Source organism: Lissotriton vulgaris, chromosome 5, assembly GCF_964263255.1.
Source record: "Lissotriton vulgaris chromosome 5, aLisVul1.2, whole genome shotgun sequence".
In the NCBI taxonomy this organism is placed as follows: Eukaryota; Metazoa; Chordata; class Amphibia; order Caudata; family Salamandridae; genus Lissotriton; species Lissotriton vulgaris.
The window spans coordinates 1,231,980,875-1,232,006,850 of record NC_141693.1 but is presented as its reverse complement, the minus strand read 5'-3'; the positions used below and the strand labels follow the sequence as shown (position 1 = coordinate 1,232,006,850).

General features: G+C 49.6%; 1 protein-coding gene across 2 annotated transcripts in view; it reads left to right on the top strand.

Annotated features, from left to right (window-relative positions):
* KDM5B (lysine demethylase 5B) overlaps nt 1-25,976 on the top strand; it is an 856,576-nt gene that overhangs the window by 226,980 nt on the left and 603,620 nt on the right. For both annotated transcript variants that reach the window (XM_086923073.1, XM_086923072.1), the window contains 2 exons: nt 10,991-11,125; nt 17,071-17,167. In XM_086923073.1, coding sequence (XP_086779199.1) covers nt 10,991-11,125; nt 17,071-17,167 — 232 coding nt within the window. The remainder of the gene's footprint in view (nt 1-10,990; nt 11,126-17,070; nt 17,168-25,976) is intronic.

Here is a 25,976-nt window from a genome sequence, read left to right as displayed (position 1 = left end):
CTCGCCCCTCCCCCTCCACCATCCATATATGCCCACTGAATTAACGTGCAGCGTTCACGCGCAGCGACCGCGCCCCAGCCGCGCCGAAGGTGCGCCAAAGGTAAGCCCGTCTACGCCTGTCTGCGCCTGGACCGCGCCCAGCGCCAGTCCCCCTGCCCCTCGCGCTATCCAGCCCTCCCGCATTACCTACGATGCCGCCTCCCTCCTAGCCCTTAACCCCGGTCGCACCCCCAACTGCGTCCAAGCCGCTCCTGGACGCACCCATGGACCTTTCTCATGCTACTCCTGCAAATTCAGCGGCACCGACAACATCTCAGCTACAACCACACATCAGACTCCCGACCCCAACCTCTTACAATGCATCCTTCTCAACACCCGATCGGTCCACAGGCACGCCATTGACCTATGGAACCTACTAGACACCATCTCTCCAGACGTCGCCTTCCTAACTGAAACATGGATGAACGCCTCCTCCGCCCCAGACATCACCATTGCCATCCCTGAAGACTATAAGATCACTCGCAAAGACCGTACCAGCCACACAGGAGGAGGAATCGCCATCGTCCATAAGAAATCAATCCGCATCTCAACCAGCTCGGACGCCAACCTCGCCAACTCCGAACACCTTCACTTCCAGATCCACATCGACCCCAAAACCACACTCCGAGGCACTCTCCTCTACAGACCACCAGGACCCCGCGCAAAATTCAGTGAAGACATCACGGACTTCATCACTCCACACGCGCTCCCCTCCAAAGATTACATCCTCCTGGGAGACCTCAACTTTCACCTTGAAAAGATCAACGACCGCAACACCACCACCCTCCTGGACAACCTCGCCAACCTTGGACTTCAACAACTAGTCACTTCCCCCACCCACATCGCAGGTCACACACTCGACCCCATCTTCACATCCAGCAATCATGTCTCCTTCAGCCACACCACGGACCTCCTCTGGACTGACCACAGCTGCGTTCACTTCACCTATAACAAACCAAAACCCAGCATCCACCTCCATCCTACCCTGCAAAGAAACTGGAACAAAATCACCACGGACCAAATCTCTGCATCGCTCCTTCGAAACTCCCCAGCCCCCTCTTCTAACACTAACGAAGCCGCCGCCAACCTCACCCTATGGTTATCTAACACCGCCGACACCTTAGCACCACTGAAAAAACGGCAAAGCAAACCTGGCAGCAAGAAGGCCTCTTGGTTCAACGATGATCTCAAGAAGTCCAAGAAACTCTGCCGCTCCCTTGAAAAGGCCTGGAAAAAAGACCCAACCACTAAAACCAAAGACGCCTTCAAAAACGCCACCCGCACTCACCACCAACTGATCCGAAAAGCCAAGAAAACAGCACTCAAGGATCGACTTGACAACAACGCCCACAACAGCAAGGAACTTTTCAACATCGTCAAGGAATTTTCCAATCCCTCGGCCAACTCCAACGACATCACCCCCTCTCAAACCCTCTGCGACTCCCTAGCATCATTTTTCCACAACAAGATTGCAGACATCCACAACAGCTTTGACAACCAACCCGGAAACCAACCCACCCTACCATTTGCTGATCATCTTCCCCCCCGTGAACACCATCAACGACTGGAACCCAATCTCCACTGAGGACACCATCCGCCTGATGAATTCCATCCACTCAGGATCCCCCACAGACCCATGCCCTCACCACATCTTCAACAAAGCAGACTCCGTCATAGCACCGCACCTCAGAGACGTCATCAACTGCTCCTTCACCTCCGCCACCTTCCCGGAAGACTGGAAACACGCTGAACTCACCGCCCTTCTGAAAAAACCAACAGCGGACCCCACCGAACTCAAAAATTACCGCCCCATCTCGCTTCTCCCATTCCCGGCCAAAGTCATCGAGAAAGCTGTCAACAACCAGCTCGCCGCCTTCCTCGAAGCCAACAAATCCCTCGACCCCTCACAATCTGGCTTCCGAGCAAAACACAGCACTGAGACCGCCCTCATCGCAGCAACAGACGACATTCGAATTCTACTGGACAATGGAGACACAGTCGCCCTCATCCTCCTCGACCTCTCCGCAGCCTTTGACACAGTCTGCCACAGCACCCTTATACAACGCCTCTATAACATCGGAATCCAAGGAAAAGCACTCGAATGGATCACCTCGTTCCTCACCGGAAGAACCCAGAGAGTCCGCCTTCCTCCATTCAAGTCCGAGGCCTCTGAAGTCATCTGCGGCGTACCACAAGGATCATCACTCAGTCCCACCCTCTTCAACGTATACATGAGCCCCCTCGCGGCCATCGCACGCCAACACAACCTCAACATCATCTTTTACGCGGACGACACTCAACTGATCCTTTCCCTCACCAATGACCCCAGCACCGCCAAAACTAACCTACACGAAGGAATGAAAGAAGTTGCCGAATGGATGAAACAAAGCCGTCTGAAACTGAACTCAGACAAAACAGAAGTCCTCATCTTAGGTACATCCCCCTCTGCATGGGACGACTCCTGGTGGCCGGAAGCCCTCGGAAAAGCACCCATCCCGACAGACCACGCACGGAACCTAGGCATCATCCCGGATTCTTCACTCTCAATGAACAGACAAGTCAGCGCCGTATCCTCATCCTGCTTCAACATTCTTCGCATGCTCAGGAAAACATTTCGCTGGATCCCCTCCGATACAAGGAAAACAGTCACCCACGCTCTGGTCACGAGCCGACTGGACTACGGAAACACCCTCTACGCGGGTACTACCGCAAAACTCCAGAAGAAACTCCAACGAATCCAAAACGCCTCAGCCAGGCTCATATTAGACATCCCACGCAACGAACACATCTCTGGTCACCTTAAAGACCTCCACTGGCTTCCCGTCAATAAGAGGATCACTTTCCGACTGCTAACCCACGCACACAAATCACTCTATGACATCGGACCAGACTGCCTCAACTCACGACTGTCCTTCTACACCCCCTCCCGCCAACTACGTTCTTCCAGCCAAGCCCTCGCCACTGTACCTCGCATCAACAAGACCACCATGGGAGGCAGATCCTTTTCATACCTGGCTGCTAAAACATGGAACTCACTCCCCGCTTACTTTCGCCTTACCCATAACCACCTAGCGTTCAGAAAGCAACTTAAAACGTGGATATTCGACCAGTAATCCTCCTCCCCTTCCTAAGCGCCTTGAAACCCTCTGGGTATGTAGTGCGCTATACAAATCCTATGACTTGACTTGACTTGACTAACCTTACAAATCTCTACCTCATCAGCTTTTGCCATATATACTATCATTGGCAAAGTCTGGGTTGGCGCATTCATCTGTTACGGTACATCTTGCAGCCATATCGAGGTTTAGGCGCAGTTCATGCCCTTCCTTATGGTCCTCTAGGATTGATAAAAAATTCTTAAAAGGCCTGTTTCAAATGTATCCTCCAGTTCGCCCTCCTCCACCAGTTTGGCAACTCAATCTTGTCCTGGCTCAACTCATGAAAGCTCCGTTTGAGCCGGTGCACAAGGCGGACTTGAAATTCCTGTCTTGGAAACTTGCCCTCCTCCTAGCTCTAACATCAGCGAGAAGAGTGAGTGAGCTTCAAGCCCTCTCCGTAGTGCATCCATTCCTGCAATTCAAAAAGATGTACTTATCCTTCGCACCAATCCAAAATGTATTCCTAAGGTGCCGTCTGAGTTCCATTTGAATGAACCTTTGATTTTAAAGTCCTTCTTTCCGCGCCCTTCAACGCCTGCGGAACGCACATTACTTTCTTTGGATGTTCAAAGATGCTTAAAATTCTACTTAGAGCGCACACGACCCTTTCGGAAATCATCCCAATTGTTTGTGTCCTACAGCGCACCACAGAAGGGGTTTCCTTTGGCAAAGAGTGGTATTTCCCGCTGGATCTCCAGTGCGATTCAATTCTGCCATCAGGAGGCGGGAAAGCCTTTGGACAGAAAAGTCCGTGCACATTCCACAAGGTCTGTGGCATCGTCGGTGGCACTTTTCTCTGGAGTCGCCATTAAGGACATATGCAGGGCAGCAACGTGGAGCAGTACACATACCTTCACGAAGCACTACTGCCTGGAGTCTGCAGGACGAGACGACGCGGCTGTTGGTCAAGCAGTTCTGCGGAATCTGTTCCATTGAGAGGTGAGCTTTCCCTACAAGCCCTCCATCCTGGTGAGCACATTTTGTTTTCTTGTTTGCTATGCTATAGGTTTATATGCTTTATGGTTATGTGATGCCATGTATCTACAAAATGTGTCTTGGTTATTACTGCTAGCTACTCTGATACAAAGCATGGGAATCTATGAAAGTTCTAATACTGGGGCAAGAAAACAAGTTACTTACCTGTAACTTTGGTTCCCCAGTATTGGTAACTTTCATAGATTCCCATGCGCCCACTCTCCTCCCCTGGGAAAGCTCAGTCTTTTTACAGAGATAGTGGCGGTTTGCACAACGGCTAAGATGGTGATAGGATACAAAAGGAGATGAGGCCTATGCCTATTTTTTCTCTTTTGTTTCTATGATTGTGATACTACCGAGGCTCCCATTCCGACGACGGGGAATGATACAAAGCATGGGAATCTATGAAAGTTACCAATACTGGGGAACCAAAGTTACAGGTACGTAACTTGTTTTCATATCTCACGCACCTACTGAAGGCAAAACTAAGTTCATCCTCGCTAAGAGTACACCTGGCTGCGATAGTAGCATACACAAGAGGAGAAACAGGGAAGAGATTCTTTACTTCACAGATAGTAAAAAGATTCCTGGAAGGGGCAAAGAGGATTGCACCACCAAAGAGGATGCCACCACCGGCATGGAACCTCAATTTAGTCCTAACAGAGCTCATGAAAGCGCCCTTCGAACCCATTCATAAGGCCACCCTACAAATGCTAACAATGAAAACAGCCTTCTTGGTGGCAATCACCTCGTTGCGCAGGGTGAGCGAGCTACAGGCGCTAACGCTACAAGAACCCTACATCCAACTACACAATGATAGGGTGGTAATGAGAACTGACCCTCACTTTATGCCAAAGGTGGTGTCAAGGTTCCACATCAACCAGACAGTACAAATACCAAGCTTCTTTCAGAAACCGACCACTCGCGCAGAGAGGGCACTGCACACTCTGGACGCAAGCAGGGCAGTAATGCACTACATAGAACAAAGGAACACAGGAAGACGAAACAGTTCTTTGTGTCCTTCGCAAGTAGTTTCATGGGTAGACTAATAACAAAGGGAACCATCGCACAATGGATCGCACAAACTATACAAATCTGCCACAAACAGGCAGACCAAGAACTAGCAGAGGGACCACGGGCCCACTCTACCAGGAAAAAAGGGGCAACATTAGCCTTCTTGGCTAACACACCCATTCAAGACATATGCCTGGCAGCAACATGGGCTTCAGTGCACACGTTCACTAAGCACTACTGTGTGGATATACAAATGAACAAGGAAGCACAGGTAGGACAGAAAGTGCTTCAACACATATTCAACAACCAACGCTCACCTTCCACCCAGCCGCCACAAACCTAAAAAACTGCTACAAAGTCTATGCACAGCATTGTGAATCCAGAAAGATTCACGCTGCAAAACAAATAGTTTCTTACCTGTCGGTGTAGTTTTGCAGCTTGAACATCTTTCTGGATTCACTAGCGAACCCACCCACCTCCGCCAGAAAGATGAGGCTGGAGAAGCAGGTGGTAATACAAGGACAATACAGAAACGGACACCTTGAAAGACAAAGCGGATAAATCTTACTGGAGAAGAAATATTGAACATTGCCAAAGGATTCGCAAACAGAACACAAAAACAAGAAAAAAGAATCCGAAGATGGCGCCCAAAGGTGGGAGCTTCCGCAGGAAGGGTGCCAACGTCACAGGAAGTACACCAAAGGTGGGACGTCGACACGCACCTGGGTGACGGGAAAAAAAAAAGAATGAAAAGACTACGATTCCGGACCCAACCACTAGACCGCGGAATAATGCACTGCATAGTGAATCCAGAAAGATCTTCAAGCTTCAAAACTACACCGACGGTAAGAAACTATTGTTTTATCAGAAACATGAAGCTTCTCCTTTGGTATGTTTAGTTCTCCTGTTTGCAATCTTAATTGAAGCTATGATCATTGAATAGTACAGCTCATCCATGCTATTGCAGTCTTTTATTTTTATATAAACATATGCAAATAATTATTTTTCTTGGAAAACAGTTAAGAAATAATTTGTGTAGCCTACCTGCAGACCCCATTTGCCAAATTGAATTAGGCCTTCAAAAAAAAAATATACTGGTGTGTGTATATATATATATATATATATATATATATATATATATATATATATATAATTTATTTATTTTGCTGGCTGTGAAGGAACGAAAATAAAAACTTAGCCCTGCACACTATCACCAACAGCAATTTCCACTATGGAAAAATCTCACGAACGCCTTGAATGGGTTTGCAGGAAATTTTATACAAAGACTGCACAGCTGTCCATAGTGGAAATTGCTGTTGGTGAGAGATATATATATATATATATATATATATATATATATATATATATATATATATATATATATATATATATATATATTCCTAAAAATACAGGTCTTCAAGGCATTTCTGAAATTCAGTAAGAAGAGAATCTTGCAGAGAATAAAAGGTTTTCCCACACTGACCAAGAAAGATTTGGCAACTGATTAAGTCTGCTTAAGTCTAGAAACAGTAAGACGTCTGTGGAAAGTAGGCATCGACGACATATGGAGTTGGTGAATTTTTACGATTGTCTGGTCCAATGTGGTGAATAGCTTTAACACCTTCGCTGCAGCAACTATTCCGCCGCAGCGCTAAGGGGGTAGGGCGGCCGCGCGGTGGTCACGTGCTTGTGACGGAACCGCTCCGTCATGGCTCGTGGGTGAGCTGTGCTTGTGACGGAACGGTTCCGTCACGAATGCGCCCGCTCAATGGAACGCGCAGCGCTGCGCGAAATCCGCGCCGCGCAGGCACGCCGAGCGGGCCGTGACGGAACCGTTCCGTCACAAGCACAGCTCACCCGTGGCTTGTGACGGAGTGGTTCCGTCACAAGCATACAAGGGGTTAAAGACTTAAATGCAGTCCCTCCTTGTTTTTTTTTTTTTTTTTTGGACTGGGAGCCAGTGAAGGAGTCTTAATTGCTCCTGAGGCAAAGGAAAAATGTAGTATCCTGACTTGTCTAAACCCTTTCCAACTTCTCCTCTGTTAATAAGAGTTGCTTATGACCTAACGATTTCAACAGAGGAGACTAGGATTACAAGTAACTAACCGGTTTACCTTCTGTTTAGGATCTACATTTATATGCCTACATACTGAATAGAATAGCAATAGCAAACGCCACTTCCTAAACTGTGGGAGCCACTTGTTAATCGGTCCTGGAATGTGAAACCAGGCAGTATAGTGTAATTGATCTCAAAGTAGCTGCATTGCAGATCTCTGAATTGCCTGTAGTAACTTTTCCTCTTGTTAAATGTGCATTTGGTATACTGTGGATGGCTTTGTGAATTTTTGTGAAAGCATTGAGTATTGCAGCGAGTCCAACACTAGAGCAAAGGAGAGGACGATACCTAGAAAAAGCAAACTTCCTGACGTGACTGTATAGCCTTGTGATTCTGAACTTTTTTTTGGTTCATCTTCCCATCCAAAGGTTTTCTTTTTGTTGGTTTTGTACTGAGTACTCCGAGTCATTCTTGAACTACCAGAATATTCCATTACTGATTAATATGGGGAGATGGTCAAATGGGAGACTGGTTTATCGACTTAGTCCTTATGTCCTTATTCCAGCTAAGGCAAGTCAGTACCACATATATTTTTGACTCCTTTCAAAATTGTTCCCAAGTACATTCCAGTGCTAGATGCTTGTTTCAGCTCACGTTGAACCTGCTTAGATCTCTGGTTTCAGGTCAACCTAGTATTATAAAGGGTGTTTTTTTGGGTACTGTTGAACAGTGTGGCACCCCTCAAACAGACTTTCATAGCATTAGGTAGACTAATGGAATCTAAAGGAGTTTCCTAGATGCAGGTAGTCAGTCCAGGTCTTTGTACATAGTATGACGTTTTGGATTTGTCTTTTTTTTTTTTTTTTACTTTTTCCGTGCCACAGCTTTGTGCGCTTTTCTGTTATGCTGGATTCTTTGCAGTTAATTACGACATCCGAGCTTTTAGCTCTGATCCTGTATACACTACTTTTCTGTATAAAACAGACTGTTAGATACACTGAAACGGTTTAATGTTTTAGAAAATGCCTTGCATGATCTTGACCCACCTACAAAAACATTTGAGGTACCTGTTGCTTGACTTTAATTTCTCATCTCAAGAAGGGCCAAGTCCACCTGAAGCAAAAATTGTGAAAGTTCCTTTAGTGGAGAATTAAGGCTTTTACAACTCATTGTTATTTGCAATGAAACTAGTGTTCACAAAAATGTGCTTATTGGATAAAGAATTACAAAAGCCATTAAATGCACCCCGTTATTGAAACCCACCTTGCCCTAACCTTGTAGTTGGATAGCTGTTCCATCACCCATGTTTTGGAAGCGGTCTGCTGCCTCATTTTGCAAGAAACATGACCGATATACATGCAGGTCTGACAGTTTGATAAATCTCACCTTAAGCAGAATTCACCCATTTCCCTTTCTATGCCATTTACCAATCAAAACCTAATTTCTGGGTTATAAATTTCAAGATTTAACTGAGCATGATTGGCTCAAACTGACCAACTTCAGAAGTTCTGGTTAGTGTGCTTATGTATTTGGCAAGAGTAGCCAAAACAGTCTGACTTGGGGCGTGCCAGCTCGCCACCTTGCTCCAAGCTTCTAATGTCCAATTCCATATGTACGCCGACGACACACAACTGTACCTAAAGCTTCAATCTCCGGAAGATATCAAACATCTGAATTCCACGCTTATTAACACTCAATCTTGGCTAGCCGATAATCACCTCAAACTATATGCTCTGAAAACTGAGTTCCTTCTCATCTCACCCCCGGCGAAAATTTCCACCACCCAAACATGGCTCAACAACCTAACAGCACTCAATGTCCAACCCACCATCTTGGACTCAGCGAAATCCCTAGGCATCACACTAGACACCAAGCTCAACATGCAGCAGCACGTCAGCAAAGCCACAAAAGCAGCTAATTTCCAAATCAACACACTGAGGAAAATTAAACCCTTCCTCCCTACTGAAGACTTCCAAACTGCTGTACAAGCGTTAGTCATCCCTCGAATAGACGACGGAATTGTGGCCCTCAGCGGACTCCCGCTTTCCACAACAGCACCCTTAAGAGCCTCCCTGAACGCTGACGCAAGACTCATTACTGGCTCAAGAGAACATTCGCATATTTCCCCAGACTTAAAGTCCCTAAAATGGCTGCCTTTTGAAGCCAGAATACAAATAAAAATTGCAGTTATGACACACGCGGCCGTGCACCACAATGCACCCAACTACCTCGCTCAAAAGTTGTCTATATCAGGAGGTTCGAGATCCAATAGAAGCTCAAAAAATCTACTCCTGAAACCCCATAGATTCCGGAAAGAGAAAACTTACATGCGCTCCTTCTCAGGAATGGCACCCAGGATCTGGAATGCGCTCCCTCCTGAAACCAGGCGTATCTCCTCCACTGCACTCTTCAAGAAAGAGGTGAAAACCATCCTTCTGGCCAAGATCTCCTGAACCTTATAGGTGCTGGATCAGAGACTCTGCATTGCCTTGTGTCAATGCTCACCTTGTCCTTTGGCACTATACCTCTACTTGATGGAGACACTACTACGCTACTCTCTTACAATATATGATACACGTTGGGTCACTGATTCACCCTCCCGGTGCCCCCACTCAGTGCTCTCTCTATACTAAAACACTGGTATAAGCCTTCCACACACCCAAAGTGTACCTGAACACCTCTGTAGTGGGATCAATGACTTGTGCCGTCTTATACTACCTGTTTACCTGACTGTATATTGATATGTTTTATGTATGTTATTATTATCTTTTCATGTTAGTGACTACTACATTGCTCCCATTACCCCTGTTCATTCCTACTGCCCCTACCCTGTCATTGTGAAGCGCTCTGATATCTGTAAGGATCTTGTTTGCGCTATATAAAACTTTGAATAAATAAATACAGACTGTTCTTAATTTCATGAATGGGGAAGATTTATTTAGTGCGAGGAAAGCATGTTCATATCCCAGTTGTAAAACCTCAGTTGAAGGCAGAAATATATGTTTGGAACCAGTAGACTTAGGTGAATTCAGACTAGGCATTACTTCGTGTAGGTTTCATCAGACGTATATCCAGAAGGAGAAGTGAATGAAAGATTTGTATTTATTGACAAAGATTTTTGCATCTTGATTCTGTTTTCGATTGAGATCCCTGCCCCCTGTGAGCTTCAGTCTGTGCGATTGAAAGTGATGGTGCTGTGGCTTTTTACATGTGGGTTCTATCAAGCATGGACTAAGCTTTTGCTCCTTTTCAGTGCCTGTTTGTGCAGCTAGAAAAGACTCGGAAGCATTGTCTGTGACCGTGCAAGCCAACAGCTGTGTTCACTAAGTACCGTTTTGTGTATAATTGCTCCCACTGATTGTCTACAGAAAGATGGTGCTTTACAGAAAGATGGTGCTTTGCAGAGGGACTGAACAGTCTCCCTTTCTTGAATCTAAACTGCTGCCGTGCTTTATCTTGTTGTGAAAGTTATACTTTTAAAGCATTGCAGAATGTTGAAGCATACATCCTTTTCACCAGCATAGGTTTTTATTTCTTACTTGTGTTAATTTTAATTTACCTCCAAACCAGTCCTGACTTCTGTATGCATCAGAATCTTTAACTGAAAAAACAATCAATTAAAAAATAAGACCTGCTAACCGAACTGTCATTATTTTTACTTGATAATTGCTAAGAGCTTTCCCTCAAACGAACTGTGAGCATCATACTTTAAAGCATCCTTTAGTGGTCTTGTGTCTATCCTCTACAGTGTCTGCAGAAGCAGGATTTCAGCCCTGACACAAAGGATAAGGAATACAAGCCTCATGATATTCCTCAGCGGCAGTTAGTTCAACCACCGGACACATGTATGCCCGCAAGGCGAGCAAAGCGCATGAGAGCCGAGGTAAGACTCCACCCTTACTACTTTGCATGAATATGTTAACATATTCTTTGCTACGGTGGATTTGAACATTTTTCTGAACTTTCCTTTTGCCGCCTTCATGAAAAAAATACTTGTTTAAATTAGTTAAATGAAATGCTCAAGAGAATCCCCTTAATCAATTTGACCGCTCCGGTTTCATTATGGCTCCTGTTTCTGGGAATTCTATGTCCGGACCGGAGGCTTCAGATTATGCTATATCTTCCTTCGCTTTATTAACATAAAGACTCCACAGCAGCTTAGGAAAAGATATAATAAGAACAAAAATGCTTTAAACATAAAGCATTGACGTAATGTTCAACAAAAAATAAACAACAACTCCCAAGAGTCTCTTTGCGTAACAATAGTCCATAGTCCTTTTACGCTGTCCATCATCACTATATAACCGGACTTCTCATCATCTTCCTCCTCTTTCTTCGCTGCTCCCGCAGCCAGATAAGTGCTTTTCTATTTGTTTCCTTTTCATTGTGATTGATTGTCTTGTGTACGATCTTTGGGGGACTCCTTGCATGGTTTATTTCCTTACAGAGTCCCCAGTTGCGGGAACGTTCTTCGTTCCTACGCGACTTTATTCCCACTTGTGTGCGGTGTGTACATAGACCGCAAGGGGGCGGCCTGTCGTCTCGCCGACCCTCCGGCGCGCCTCCGCAGTGCGAGGAGCCACGCCGTAGGGTCTGCTTGCGCAGGGGCCGATCCTCGCGTACCCCTCTGACACCTGGTGATCCGGGTCTGTACTTTTGCCCACTTTTTGACGCCCTCTGGGGTCTGTATGGCGGTTCTGACCGCGTGAATCGCCTTCGGGCGAGATCTGTGCACCTCTTTCCCCGTGTGTGGCCTAGCGCGCTTGAGGGGTACGTAGACCCGGTCCCGGCGAGGAGGGTCTGCGCGCTTGGGGGTTGGTGCAGCCCACCTGCCACGTCAGCTGGCCCAAAACGTGATCGCAGCCGCTTGGCCTGCCCACATTCGAGAACTTTCTCGGTTGCCGCCCTCTTGGGTGCCCCGCATTTGCCCTTGGTTCCGAGATGGAAGGGGAATACGATGAGGAAGCCTGCCCCTATCTGCAGGATGATGAGTTCTATCAGGCGGTAGACAACTCCATCTATCGTTGCGTGACGGAGGTGGTAGGGCCCATGGAGGACCGCCTTTCCGCCCGCATCGTGGAGGAGTGCGCGAAACTGGCAGCGGCGCAGGTGCCTCCGTCCCCCGAACTCCCGGGGACGTCCGGTGGGTTGCCACCCGCTCCGAAGAGACCTCGTGGGGAGGGACCTTCATCAGAGGCCCAAGGCGTGGACAGGGGCGCTTTCGAGCGGCTTCGTGACGCCTTCCTGGCCAAGGCGACGGCGGTGCCCCCTGCTCCCTTGGTGGACCCTGGCACTTCGGGCGACGTGTCTACGGCGCCCGCCTCCCCGATCTACGACTCTCCGGACACGGATGACGACGGGGAGTCGACCCGTTCTTGGCTTCCGACACCTTCAGCGAAGGAGATGCCCCGAGATGAGTCGGGCATGCTGGACCCGGACGAGATCGTCCACCCCCGATCCGCGGCCTGGGCCCCGGGGGAGACGGTGGCGAAGTTTGTCGCGGGCAGGCTGCGCAAGCCCCTAGAAAAGGAGGCGAGGGGTTGCCTGCGTGGGGAATGCCCTCGGCCTACTCTGGAAGGGAAAGTGGCCATGACACCAGAGTTGGACCCCAAGATGGCCACCTTCCTGGCGAAATTCATGAAGGACCCCAGGAAGGGGATCGACCGGTCCTGGCGGGCTTGCCAGGACAAGTTGTTGGATGCGGTCGGGCCCGCCACGAAGATCCTCGATATGGCGGAGGAGGCTCGAGTGAATGGCACCGCCATTTCACCGGAGGTGCTCTCCAACTGGGCCCAGAGGGTGATCGTATTTTTGGGCAACGCCAACTGTGCCCTGTCCACGGAGAGGCGGCGTTCGCTCCTTATCAAGCTGGATCCGAAGCTGGGGGACCTGGCCTCGTCGGAGGCAGGTGCCGTGGCTCAGGGTGGCCTCTTCGGTGAGCCTTTCATCCGCGAGCTGGGAAAGTTCGTGAATACGTTCACGTCGCTGGACAAGGCTCAGTCCAGCATCAAGAAGGTCTTCCACCAGCGTTTTCTGGAGGGGCCGGTCGCGGCAGGAGCCGCTCGATCGGCCGTGGTCAGCAGACCAGCAACCGAGGACAGGGCTCCGGAAGAGGTCAGTACCAGACCTCAGCCAACTACACCAACTTCTACCCCACGAGGGGACAGCGCTATGGTGGCAGAGGGTTCAAGAAGAACTCCGGACAAGGAAATGCCCCCGGTAAGTGTACTTTGCTTGGATCAAGTTCCGATTGGGGGGCGGCTGGCAAGCTTTTACGGGGAGTGGGAATTGCTCACTGCCGACGCTTGGGTTTTGCAAACTGTAAGAGGTTTCCATATCGAGTTTTACGACCAGCCAACTCAGGCGAGGCCCCCGCGCCCGATGGTTTTTTCAGAATCCGACGCGCGATTGATAGACGAAGAGGTCTCAGACTTGCTGCGCAAGGGAGCCATCCGTCTGTCAACGCGCCACCCACATGGGTTCCTCAGCAACGTCTTCCTAGTGGACAAGACGGATGGGGGCAAGAGGCCGGTGATCAATCTCAAAGAGTTCAATGGGTGGTTGGTCTACCGTCACTTCAAGATGGAGGGGATCCACCTCCTTCGAGACGTGCTCCTCCCTCGGGATTGGATGGTACGACTGGATCTCAAGGATGCCTACTTGGTCGTTCCCATCCACCCCCTCATCGTCGTTTCCTACAATTCCTGTGGGACGACAAGGTTTTCGAATTCACCGCCCTGCCGTTCGGTCTTTCTTCGGCCCTGTGGTGCTTCACGAAGGTCCTCCACCCGGTGGTGGAGTTTCTCAGAAGTCAGGGGGTCCGGATGCTTGTATACTTAGACGACATCCTCCTCATGGGGCAGTGCCCGGAGGTGTTGGCGGGCCAACTGCGTCAAGCTGTCGGCCTGCTTCAGAGACTAGGGTTCGTCATCAACGGCTCCAAGTCGGTTTTGGTTCCCACTCAGCAGATCACCTTTTTGGGTTTCGTGGTGGACTCGGTACAGGCGGTCTTGAGCCTGCCGGGTCGGAAGGTCGCGAAGATTCGACACCTGCTTCGGCAGACGATCACAAGGGATCGTACGTCGCTGCGTCATATCGCCAAGGTGGTGGGCCTTCTCTCGTCCTCCATCCAGGCGATTTTCCCAGGCCCGCTACACTACAGGGCTCTGCAACGCTTGAAGGCGCAGCATCTGCGCCGTGGGATGTGTTACGACCAGTGGGTTCCCCTCACGGACGAAGTGAAGGAGGAAATGTCATGGTGGCTGTCTCACATGGAGGCATGGAATGGGCGAGCGATCTTCGGTTCGGCTCCGGACCTGATCATAGAGTCCGACGCCAGCAGGTCGGGCTGGGGCGCCCGGTGCGGGGATTTTTCCACCGGCGGCGCCTGGTCGTCAGAAGAACAACAATTGCATATCAATTGTTTGGAGCTCCTTGCGGGCTCCTTCGCAGTTCGCTGTTGGACCAAAGACTCGGTCAAGGCTTGTGTCCTGTTACGGATGGACAATATTTCGGCGGTTCGGTATGTGAACCACCTAGGAGGTCCTCGTTCCCGCGCCTTGGCGGATTTAGCGAAGGATTTCTGGGATTATTGCCTGTCTCGTCACATTGCGGTGACGGCGGAGTATCTGCCAGGCCAGTGCAATCAGGTAGCGGATTGGCACTCTCGACATCTCAGGGACGCCAGCCAGTGGAAACTGGATCCGGAAGTCTTCCGGTGGCTACACTCCCTTTGGGGTCCCTTCTCGGTGGACCTCTTTGCGTCCCGTCTCGACCACCAGCTGCCGCGGTTTTACAGCTGGAGGCCGGACCCTCTAGCGGAGGCCACGGACGCGTTCTTGCAGGATTGGAGTCGGGAACAGCCGTTCGCGTTTCCCCCGTTCTCCATGATCATGCGAACGGCGGCTCAAATACGCCGCCAGGGTGCGGAACTGGTGTTGGTTACACCGCTGTGGAGGTCTCAAGTATGGTTTCCGGTTCTTCTGGAACTTTCTTGGGATTTTCCAACCCTACTCCCCCTATTTCCTTTGCTCCTGACGAACCCGGATCAGGAACCTCACCCTCTCGTCGTGCAGAACACTCTCCGCCTCGTGGCGTGGAGGCTCTCAGGAGACGCTGAGCGCTCCCGGGCCTTTCGGGGTCGGCTGAGCACTTGCTCTCCAAAGCATGGGCCGATAGTACGACGAAGCGTTACAGATCCGCTTGGCTTAAGTGGATGCGTTGGTGTTTACGAAGGGATCTGGATCCCGTGGTCGCAGGCCTTGTTCCCGTGCTGAATTTCCTGGCGCATTTGGCCGACAAGGGTCTAGCGTATAGGACGATCAATGCTATCCGGTCGGCGATTTCTGCGGGCCATGATAACATCGATGGCCACCCGGTAGGGGAACATCCTTTTGTGTGTCGGCTTCTGCGGGCGGTTCGCCTCGCACTGCCGCCAGAACCCAGGTACTCCGTCCTTTGGGACGTCAATTTGGTTCTGAATTTGTTCCTGTCGTGGCCAGCCAATTCTTATCTGTCTCTTAAGGAGCTGTCGGCGAAGTTAGCCATGTTGTTATGTCTGGTTTCCTGTAGGCGCGTCTCGGACGTGCGCGCGCTGGATGTCTCTGCACGCATTTTTTCCCCGGATGGGGTTACTTTCACCGTGGGCCGGCGTACTAAGACGTCGTCGCGTTCCATTTCTTATCCAGCCTTTACTGACACTCCTAAGTTGTGTGTCGTGCAATGCCTCAAAGCATATGAGGACCTGACCTTGGATCTGCGCCCTCCGGGCGAGCGTCAGTTGTTGATTGCCCTGCGGAAGCCACACAAAGCTGTCTCCTCCCCTACTATTGCTCGGTGGGTGCGATGGGTCATGCAAGAAGCAGGCATCAATACTTCTCTCTTTGGAGCACACTCCGCCAGGGGGGCCATGGCCTCTAAGGCATTCTCGGTGGGTGCTCGTCTGGAGGACCTAATGCGCGCGGCGGATTGGTCCTCGGATTCCACCTTCAAGAGGTTTTATTTTAAGCCGGTGGTGGATTTGGCTCAGTTGGTGGTAAGTAAGCTTTAAACTAGCATAATCTGAAGCCTCCGGTCCTGACATAGAATCGAAATTTGCCTAGCTTACGTAACGGTAAGTTTCAATTCTATTAAGGACACGGAGGCGAGGATTATCCCACCCGGGCCACAGTGGTGTCTCTACCCACCCGTATGGCAGTAAGTAAAGCGTTTTCCTTTACATTGTCAGTACTGTGTTGTTCACTGAATGCTCCTCGCCTTGTTGCCGCATTCCTGGGCCACCTCGCTGACGCTGTTCCTTTTTTGACAGGCAACGACGGTGCTAAGCAGGACCAATGAGGCTCAAGCGTGATCTGCGCGAAGAAAGAGGAGGAAGATGATGAGAAGTCCGGTTATATAGTGATGATGGACAGCGTAAAAGGACTATGGACTATTGTTACGCAAAGAGACTCTTGGGAGTTGTTGTTTATTTTTTGTTGAACATTACGTCAATGCTTTATGTTTAAAGCATTTTTGTTCTTATTATATCTTTTCCTAAGCTGCTGTGGAGTCTTTATGTTAATAAAGCGAAGGAAGATATAGCATAATCCTCGCCTCCGTGTCCTTAATAGAATTGAAACTTACCGTTACGTAAGCTCGATTCAGACTTTTGGTGTTAATAGTTATAGAATCACAAGCTGCCGAGAAATTCACAGCTTTGTCTTTCCATGAATAACAAGGTGTACATTTAGAAAAACTTGGTTTGACTTGTGGAAAATACTTTTTGGTCACGGAAACCTTAAGTTAGGAGGAATGTGTTCTAATCCTGTTGGTAACTTTTATCTTTTGAAGGGCATCAGCATTAAAACTGAGCCAGTTGACGAACAAGAGATAAAAGCTCACAATCTGAGACGAAGAATGTCCTGCACAACAGTCAGCTGTGAGAAAGGTAAGCAAACTGAATGCACTGTACCCCTGCTACTAAATTGTTTCCAGTGTCATAACTACATTGATTAAATAATTTGAATTGTGAAATGTGCTGATACCAAGCGCTGAACTGCTTCTGTGACTAATTCTGATTTGGTACAGTAACGAAACACAAACTTTTACTACTCTGATTTATCTTCGTGGTCTATTCAAAAATGTGTTCTTGGTAGCATCTCATCGACACTGAATTTAGATATATCTATGCCCTAAATGTAAGGTGCATACCGATATATCCCCACTTTCTTTTTTTAGTTACACACCCTGTTCACTATTTTGCATTGCAAACAAGCTCTCAAGCAGTGGGTCTTTCATAAATGTACTTGCTTCATTTATTTCACAGTATCCTGCTGGCTATCCCCAGTAGAAATGTTAACAGTACTACAGTGTACTTGAAATGCTGCATAGTATGTGGCCTGTTGGACGCATTGTTTGAATTGCCTAACAGATCATAAAGTAGAGAGGCTTTAAGCTGTTTTTCCCAACCTCGAACATCAGTCCACATTTTGTACTATTGATCATATAAAAGGGAATCCATACAGCGCTATTCTGTTTTACTGTGTTTTTGCTGTAAGGGCTCTGTTTTGAAGATCGATTCTTGTGCTTGGTATAACTTACGTCCAACTCATGCTTTTCACGTGTGGCAGTTTTGCTTTCTTCATAGGGTATACCACTCTTGGTTGCCTTAATTTGAGGGGAATCTTGATGTGTTCATTTGCTCAAAAGCTAAGACTCCTAGTAAGACAAAAAGTGTTCAGGCCTCATTGTTGTGTATATTTATACCATCTACATTTTAAGCCTATGCCACAAAGAGTGCAAGATGTATGAAAGTAATTTTCTGGCAAGAAATTGAGGGACTGGTTAAGAATTTGCTTGTTCTGCGTCTCTATTATGGAGGCTACAGAAAACTGAATGGGTTTGTAACTATCGGTGGATAAAAGTGTGAAAGTTGCTTAGCTGACTGAGACCTACTCTCTGGAAACAGTCTCCAACCCCCATTCTCGTCCCCCACCCCCTCCCCTTCCCCTTGAGCAGTGACCAATTTGTCACTTTAATTTAGGACCTGTGTTGCTGAAACCTCTATTGACAACCACTTGTCAATGAAGCAAACAAGCCGTATCCATGGGGATTTGGTGTAGTGATATTCACCAAATATCGCTATACCATACCCCCCCACCCCCCAATATGGACTAAATAAACCATGAGCTGCTTGCACATGGAAATGGTTTACTTAAGACCTCTGTTCACAAGCTCAAATTCAAAATGGTATCCTTCAATAATGGCTACATCAACTGAACTTCGAACAACCCTCTTGACACCTATGCTCCTCTTCACTCACTCTCGCACACCCCCCTGCATCCGCTTAAGCAGTGGCCGCTCCTTCTCCTACATTGCTGCCAAGACCTGGAACAACCTTCACCTCCGTACAGCCCCCTTGCTGGCAAAAAGAAAGACTGAAGACCTAGTCTTTTACTGAGACACATCGCCTAGAAACCCTTCGGTGGTGACAGTGTTGCGATTTTTGATTTGATGATAAATTCCATCAGGTTCTTTATAATAGACATTCACCCAAGCAACATATACTTACTTAATGTAAAAAAAAGTGCTCATCGATGGACTGAACCACCCCATTACACCTGCACCCCCCGCATTCTCCAAATTGCCTTTCATCCGAGCAGTTTCATGGAAATAGCTGTATTACCGCAGGGTTTAATAGGTCATGCTAATCAGCTGATACTATTTAAAGTCTGTTTATGAAATTGCATTGCCCCGCTCATCACCTGCTGAACCAATCCCGAAACTTTGCTTGAGCGGTAACGCTCCCACCACTATCTTAAGGCGTGGCCCTGCAACTTAATTATTAGTAGTTGTGCCTTCAAGGTTGATTTACGCTGCCATTGGGGTCTTGGCTTGTCACAAATGCAATGTTGTGCATCATGCATTTTTGGCTATCCAGATGCAAGCCAAGTATAAAGTAGTGTCTTCCTTATGCCTGCTTTTACCGTACTGCAGGTTGTTAGTGGTGAGTAACCCATTTAAGCCAGTATTAATTGGCAGTATGTCTTATTTGCACACTCCCTTGGTCTGCCTGGCAGCTTGTGTTGGAGAGAGACCTCCAAATTGCAAAGCTTGTAGTCCTGTGGTGCCTGCTGGCATACTTGGCCACAGCTGACATAGTTGAAATCGTAATGCTTCGGTCTCAGAAATCAACTTAATATGCACAGAGAATCTTGAGGTTCATGATGGTCTTGTAACTAAATCCTCCTAAGTCGGTAGTTCATCAGCCAAACTATTGATTTCTAAATTTGAACTTTCCTGCCTGTAGGGTCAAAAGTCTACTTGGCCGCAGTCATCCTGTTTGTGCCACAAGCCTGATAAGTTATGAAAGCCTTCCAGCCATATCTTCGACTACAGTGGCTCCAGAATAAAGACCTACACTCTGTTTAGATGCAGATCCTCCAAATAGTTCTTCTGGAACTACACTTATGGACAGTCCCCGATTCCTTCAGCCCCGCGCAAGCTATTGTCACAGATCCCTCCTTGCTGGCCTGGATAGCCCATCTAAGCAACATGAAGGTATTAGGCCTCTAGTCTGCACCAGAGCAGTATCTGCACATTCATGAGCTTGTGCTGTAGGTGATCCGCCTTGCAAAGTAGCGGTTTCTGCCTACTGTCTTGGAGAATGCCATTCAGATTCTGTGACGGACCCTGTGTTGAGAGGTGCTTCACCTGTGGCAGTGGGGAATTTTCTCAGTAGCGGCTTATCTCTTGCTTGAGGTTTACTAGTAGTAACTCTTCCCCTCCCCCCCTCCCCCAGGGCCCCCCCCCCCCAGTGACAGTGCTAAACTTCTGTAGTAGGGGATCTGTGTATAGTCATAATCTAGTGAATAGTCCTGCCCATGTGTGTGGACCCCGGCAATCAAAAATAATCTCTTAAGTTGTCAAATCATGCAGAAACTGCAAAGACACTTAAGAGAGAATTTAAAGACAAATAATGCAGCCTATATCCACAGGCTACACTGTCCAATACTTCAACTAGAAATTCCACCAAACATCACCACACACAACACATCCTGCCCAGTTTCTACCATAGAGAAACTTGCCTCCACCAGTAAAAAAAGACTCTGGAATGATATAGAGGAAGGCATGGACAGACAAGCCCCATAGGCTGCCATTATGTGGCTTAAATAGGATACTGTGCCTTTAAGAGAACTTTCCAGAACACTCTCAGTATCCCAGAATGCATAGCAGGGCCCTCTTACTTTCAGTTCTTTTTCCGGCTCCTGCTAGCAGGACCCTGGCATTGAGCTCCTCCTTGTTTCAAGGATTTATTGGATTTTTTGTCACTTTTTGTCAAAGTGTTTGAGTGCCCAGCATGTGGAAGGAAGAAGGCCAAGAGTGATCCACACGACGTCTGCATCGTCTGTCTCTCTGACACACATGTCCCTGAAGACTGTGACATCTGCCAGCAATTTTCAGCAAGGACCCTGAGGGACAGGCTGAAGATTAGGCTTCAGGGCCTTGAAGAGAGACGACTGCAGGCTGCAGGTGGGTCTGGGCAGGCTGGGAAGGTTCTCTCTGCCTCTGCTGAGGCCTCTGGGGGGCTCCCCAGAGGCAGGAAGACCAGCAAACGGTCCCGGTCTCCGTCGGCGTCGATTGCATCGACGACAACGACGTCGAGAGGGATGACTACGCTGTGTTTCCCTTCTCCCCAGGGCTCTGGGTCGAGACGGCGTGACGATTCGACGCCGAAGGGCCTGGATGGCCGCCGTCGAAACCACCGTCGACTGCATCTTCATCGTCATCGTCGGAGTCGACCGATCGACGTCTAAGACGGCGCGAAAAGCATCGGTGCTCGCCGTCGACACCGCCGATCGCCGTCGAGACAACGGTCGAGGACCTAGAGAAGAAGGAATCGACGCTCGTCGTCGAACGGAACGGTCGACGCTCGTCGTCGAATGGAACGGTCGACGTCGCGGAGGCGGCGTACGGCGTCACGAAAGAAGAGGTCGACGTCGCTGAGGCGGCGTTTGACGTCGTGGAGGAAGAGATCGACGTCGCGGAGGCGGCGTTGACGCCGGAGTCGCGGAGGCGACGTTCGACGCCGGAAAAGCGACGCTCAGCGTTGAGAAGGAAGAGATCGGCGTCTAGGTGTCGCTCTACCTCTCCTAAGAGGCGCAAGAGGAGTTCTGGCGCCAGAAGCCAGGCTGGATCTAGTGGAGGACACAAGAGGAAGCGGTCGCCTGCTGAAGGGGCTGGATCTGAGCCCCCTTCGCCGAAGAGGTCACCGGGCTTGGTGTACTCGGTGGTATACACACCATCTCGGCCTAGGTCGCCACCTCGGCCTGTACCTAAGGAGGACCTTCCCACCAACCCTCCACTTCCGCCAGGCCAACCACTACCACCGCTTCCACCGCATGGGCTTACCCCTCGGTCGGTGATACCTCTGGTCCCTCCGCCGAGGTCCACGTCATTACCTCCTCTGCCGACACCTCCGAAGGGGACACCGAAACCTAGACCCCAGGAGGACCCGAGGAAGACTCCCCCACGGAAGCCTGTGGAGCGGCCACGGGCTGGAAGATCACGCTCTCGCTCTAGGAGGAAGGAGCGATCGCGCCACAGACCGTCCACGCAGTCGAGACACCGCCATAGGAGGCACAGATCTCGCTCTCGCACGAGGTCCTCAGGGACCAGGGACTACTCTCCGACCTTGTCGGGATCACCGGACACAAGGGTGTCTCAGATTGATGACCTGGTGGCGTTCCATGATGTTCTTTTGAGAGGCGCTGCAAAATTGGGCATATCTTTGACGGTGCCCAAGTCTAAGACATCAGTCATTTTCGAGACGCTGCACCAGAAACACCTGTCTCGTCCACTGCTGCCTCTGGTGCCGGGCCTGGAGGAACCGGCCATGGACCTTTTCCTCACCCCTGCGGTGACGAAGGCGGCTTCATCGAGATTGCTGAAGAAATACCGGGCTCCCGATTCGGACCCGGCCTTTCTAAGGGCGGAACCTCCTCCGGATTCAGTAATTGTGACGGCGGCCCGCAAACAACATGCCACCACCCCGTCATCCACGGTTCCACCGGATAAAGAGTCTAGATGGATGGACTCAGCTGTAAGGAAAGTGTGTGGAACATCGGCGACCTCTATGAAGGCTGCGAGTGCCACGGCTTTGTTGGGACGCTACGACCGCGCCCTCTGGGTCTCCCTCCAACAGTTTGCGGAACACTTGCCCCGCGAGAAGCGGGAGGACTTCCAGGAAGTGCTGAATGGAGGGATGCTGGTAGCGAATCAGATTATCAGCGCTGCAGCAGACTCATCCCTATTAGCGGCACATGGTTTTTGCCATGGAGTTAACCAGCGACGTCACTCCTGGCTCCGCCTTACGTCACTGAAACCGGACGCACAGCAAACGGTAGCCAACCTTCCATTCTCTGGCGAGACCCTTTTTGGGAAACATGCGGATGACGAAATGGCCCGCATGAAGGCGGAGGCCGAAACGCTCACGGCTATGGGCCTGGAAAAGCCCAAAGAAGGGAATAAATCGTACCGCCCGTTCCAACGGCGGTTCGGTGGGCAGGGCAGAGGACGTGGCCAACCTTCGGGACAGTCACAGCAACATCAACAGTTCCGTAAGCCGTTCCAGAAATGCCAGAAGGGCAGAGGAGGTCAGCAGTCGGCTCCAGCGACCAAGGGCCAGGCTGGGTCTAGGCCCTAGGAACCTACTTCCCCCGGATCTGTTACCCACTCCGGTAGGGGGAAGCATTCAATTTTTTCTGGCAGAGTGGAGAAAAATTACTCAGGACAAGTGGGTGCTGAATATTGTTTGCAATGGATACAGTTTTCGGTTCACCAGCCCGCCTCCAGCACTTCCACCGGTCGGCTCGCAGTTTCGCCTGCGCGAGCTCCAGGCGGAGGCAGATATCCTGTTAAGGAAAAGGGCGATAGAAGACGTACCTCTGTCTCAGAGAGGAAGATGTCTGTACTCCCCGGTTCTTCCTAGTTCGCAAGAAGGACAAGAACGAGTTCAGGCCCATTCTGGACTTGCGACAGGCAAACAGATGGATTTGCAGGGAAAAGTTTCGCATGCTGTCGTTGCATCAGATTTATCCTCAGTTGCAACAGGGAGACTGGCTATGTGCTATAGACCTACAGGACCTACAGGATGCGTACTTCCATGTGCCCATTGCACACAAACACAGGAAGTTCCTGCGGTTCCAAGTCGGTGCCAATCATTATCAATACACAGTACTCCCATTCGGACTGAAGTCTGCGCCGAGAACATTCTCGAAGAGCATGGCGGTGGTAGCAGCACACCTACGGAAGAACAAGGTGTTTGTCTCCTTCTCGGAAGCGCGAGCACACTTCCAGAAGACGTCCGTTCTCTTGAACAAGCTGGGGTTGCACATCAACATGTCCAAGTCTGTCCCGACTCCGGTCCAATGCATACAGTACTTGGGAGCCTCCATCAATACGCTGTCAACAAGCGTGTCTCCTTCGGAAGAGCGACGATTATCACTCCTTGGGAAGGCTCAGGCTCTTATGACGACTCCATCTACAACAGTGAGGACGGTGTCTTCTCTACTGGGATCGATGGCCTCTTGTATCTTCCTGACGCCACACGCACGGCTGCACATGAGACCGCTGCAGGAGTGCTAGGAAGACCAGTGGGATCAGAGGAAAGGATCTTGGGACGACAAGATACGACTGTCTCTGCATGCTCTACAGTCTCTGAAGTGGTGGTGTTCAGCGGAGAATCTCCTCAGATGGGTTCCCTTCCACAAGGACATTCCCACACAGACTGTTGTGACGGATGCGTCTCTCCTGGGGTGGGGAGCGCACTCTGGAAACCTACAGATTCAGGGAACATGGTCCCCGATGGAGGCCACGTATCACATCAATTTCCTGGAACTCAGAGCTGTTCACTTGGCACTGAAGGCCTTTCTTCCGTCCTTCCAGACCAACTCTTTGCTTGTACAGACGGACAATACCACCACGATGTATTACCTCAACAAGCAGGGGGGCTCGAGATCACGCACTCTGTCGCAGGAGGCGAAGACGATCTGGCACTGGCTCCTAGCCAGAGGACTGACGATAAAAGCTAACCATCTGCCAGGTGTGCAGAATGTTCAGGCAGACTCACTGAGCAGACTGGTTCAGGAAAACCACGAATGGGTCATAAACGACGAAGTACTAGGAGAAGTCTTCGCAAGGTGGGGGAACTCCAGACGTAGATTTGTTCGCCACCGCCGAAAACAGCAAATGCCGAGACTTCGCCTCCAGGTACTACCAGCAGGGGACGCTGGGGAATGCGTTATGGATCAACTGGTCGAACAGCTTCCTGTACGCTTTTCCTCCAATTCCCCTGATTCCGGCGGTGCTCATCAAGCTGGCCCGGTCCAGGGCTCGGATGATACTCATTGCTCCGGAATGGCCCAGACAGTGGTGGTTCACGGACCTGCTTCACCGGTCTCTCCTTCCTCACATTCGGCTGCCGTGCAGGCCGGACTTTCTCACGAAGTTCGGGGGACGGATGTTACACCCCAACCTCTCGTCTTTGAGTTTGGTGGCATGGCTCCTGAGATAGTGCAATATGGCCATCTGAATCTGCCTGATGACTGCATGGACATACTGAAGGAGTCTGAGACCTTCCACTCGGACTTCCTATGCTTACAAGTGGAAGAGGTTCTGTATCTGGTGCCAGTCTAAGAACCATGACCCGACGACGTGCAAGGAAGATGTCAACCTTCCTTACCTTCTACATTTGGCGCAGTCTGTACTTAATGGTCCTTCCATTAAGGTTCATCTCGCTGCATTGACTGCCTACAGGAAATGCCCTTCACAGACTTTCTTCTTCCACATCCCTGTGATCAAAGATTTTTTGGAAAGCTTGAAGAAAGTATTCCCTCCTGTCAGGATTCCTTCGCCTTCATGGGAACTGAATGTGGTGCTGTCCAGGTTGATGAAGGAGCCTTTTGAACCTATTCATAAGGCTTCGTTGCAGCACCTGTCCTGGAAGGCGTCGTTCCTCGTGGCCATTACATCGGCCCGCAGGGTGAGTGAAATTCAGGGGTTGTGTTGCCAAGAACCTTATACTGTATTTCATGCTGCTAAGGTTGTTATGCGTACTCACCCTAAATTTCTTCCCAAGGTTATTTCTGATTTTCATGTCAACCAGACCATAACTTTGCCTATGTTTTTTCAGAATCCTTCGTCTCCAGCGGAAAGGTCTCTCCATTCCCTGGATGTTAGGAGGGTGTTGAAATTTTTCATCTGGATAAAACCAAAGATATTCGTAGGTCTGACCAGTTGTTTATCAATTATGGATCAGTCAGGACGGGTCTTGCTACCTCTAAGCAGTCCATTTCTAGGTGGATTGTGTCCTGCATACAATTGTGTTACCAAAAAGCTAATAAGACCTTAGGAGGTAAGCCTAAGGCTCATTCCACCAGGGGCAAAGCTGCCACGACAGCCTTGCTCTGTAACGTGCCGATTGCTGAAATCTGCAAGGCAGCCACTTGGAAGTCGGTTCATACCTTTGCTAAGCATTACTGTCTGGACACTGATGCCAGGGCAGATGCTCAGGTTGGACAGGCTTCGCTGCGGAATTTGTTCGCACAGTAGTGGTGTTGATTTCTTTGTCCACCGCCGCTTTAGTGTGGGGATGGGCTTGCCATTCTATTCACTAGATTATGACTCTACACAGAGATCCCCTACTAAAGAAGGAGTAGTTTCTGTCCTGTAACACCAGTTCTGTAGTCGGGGTATCT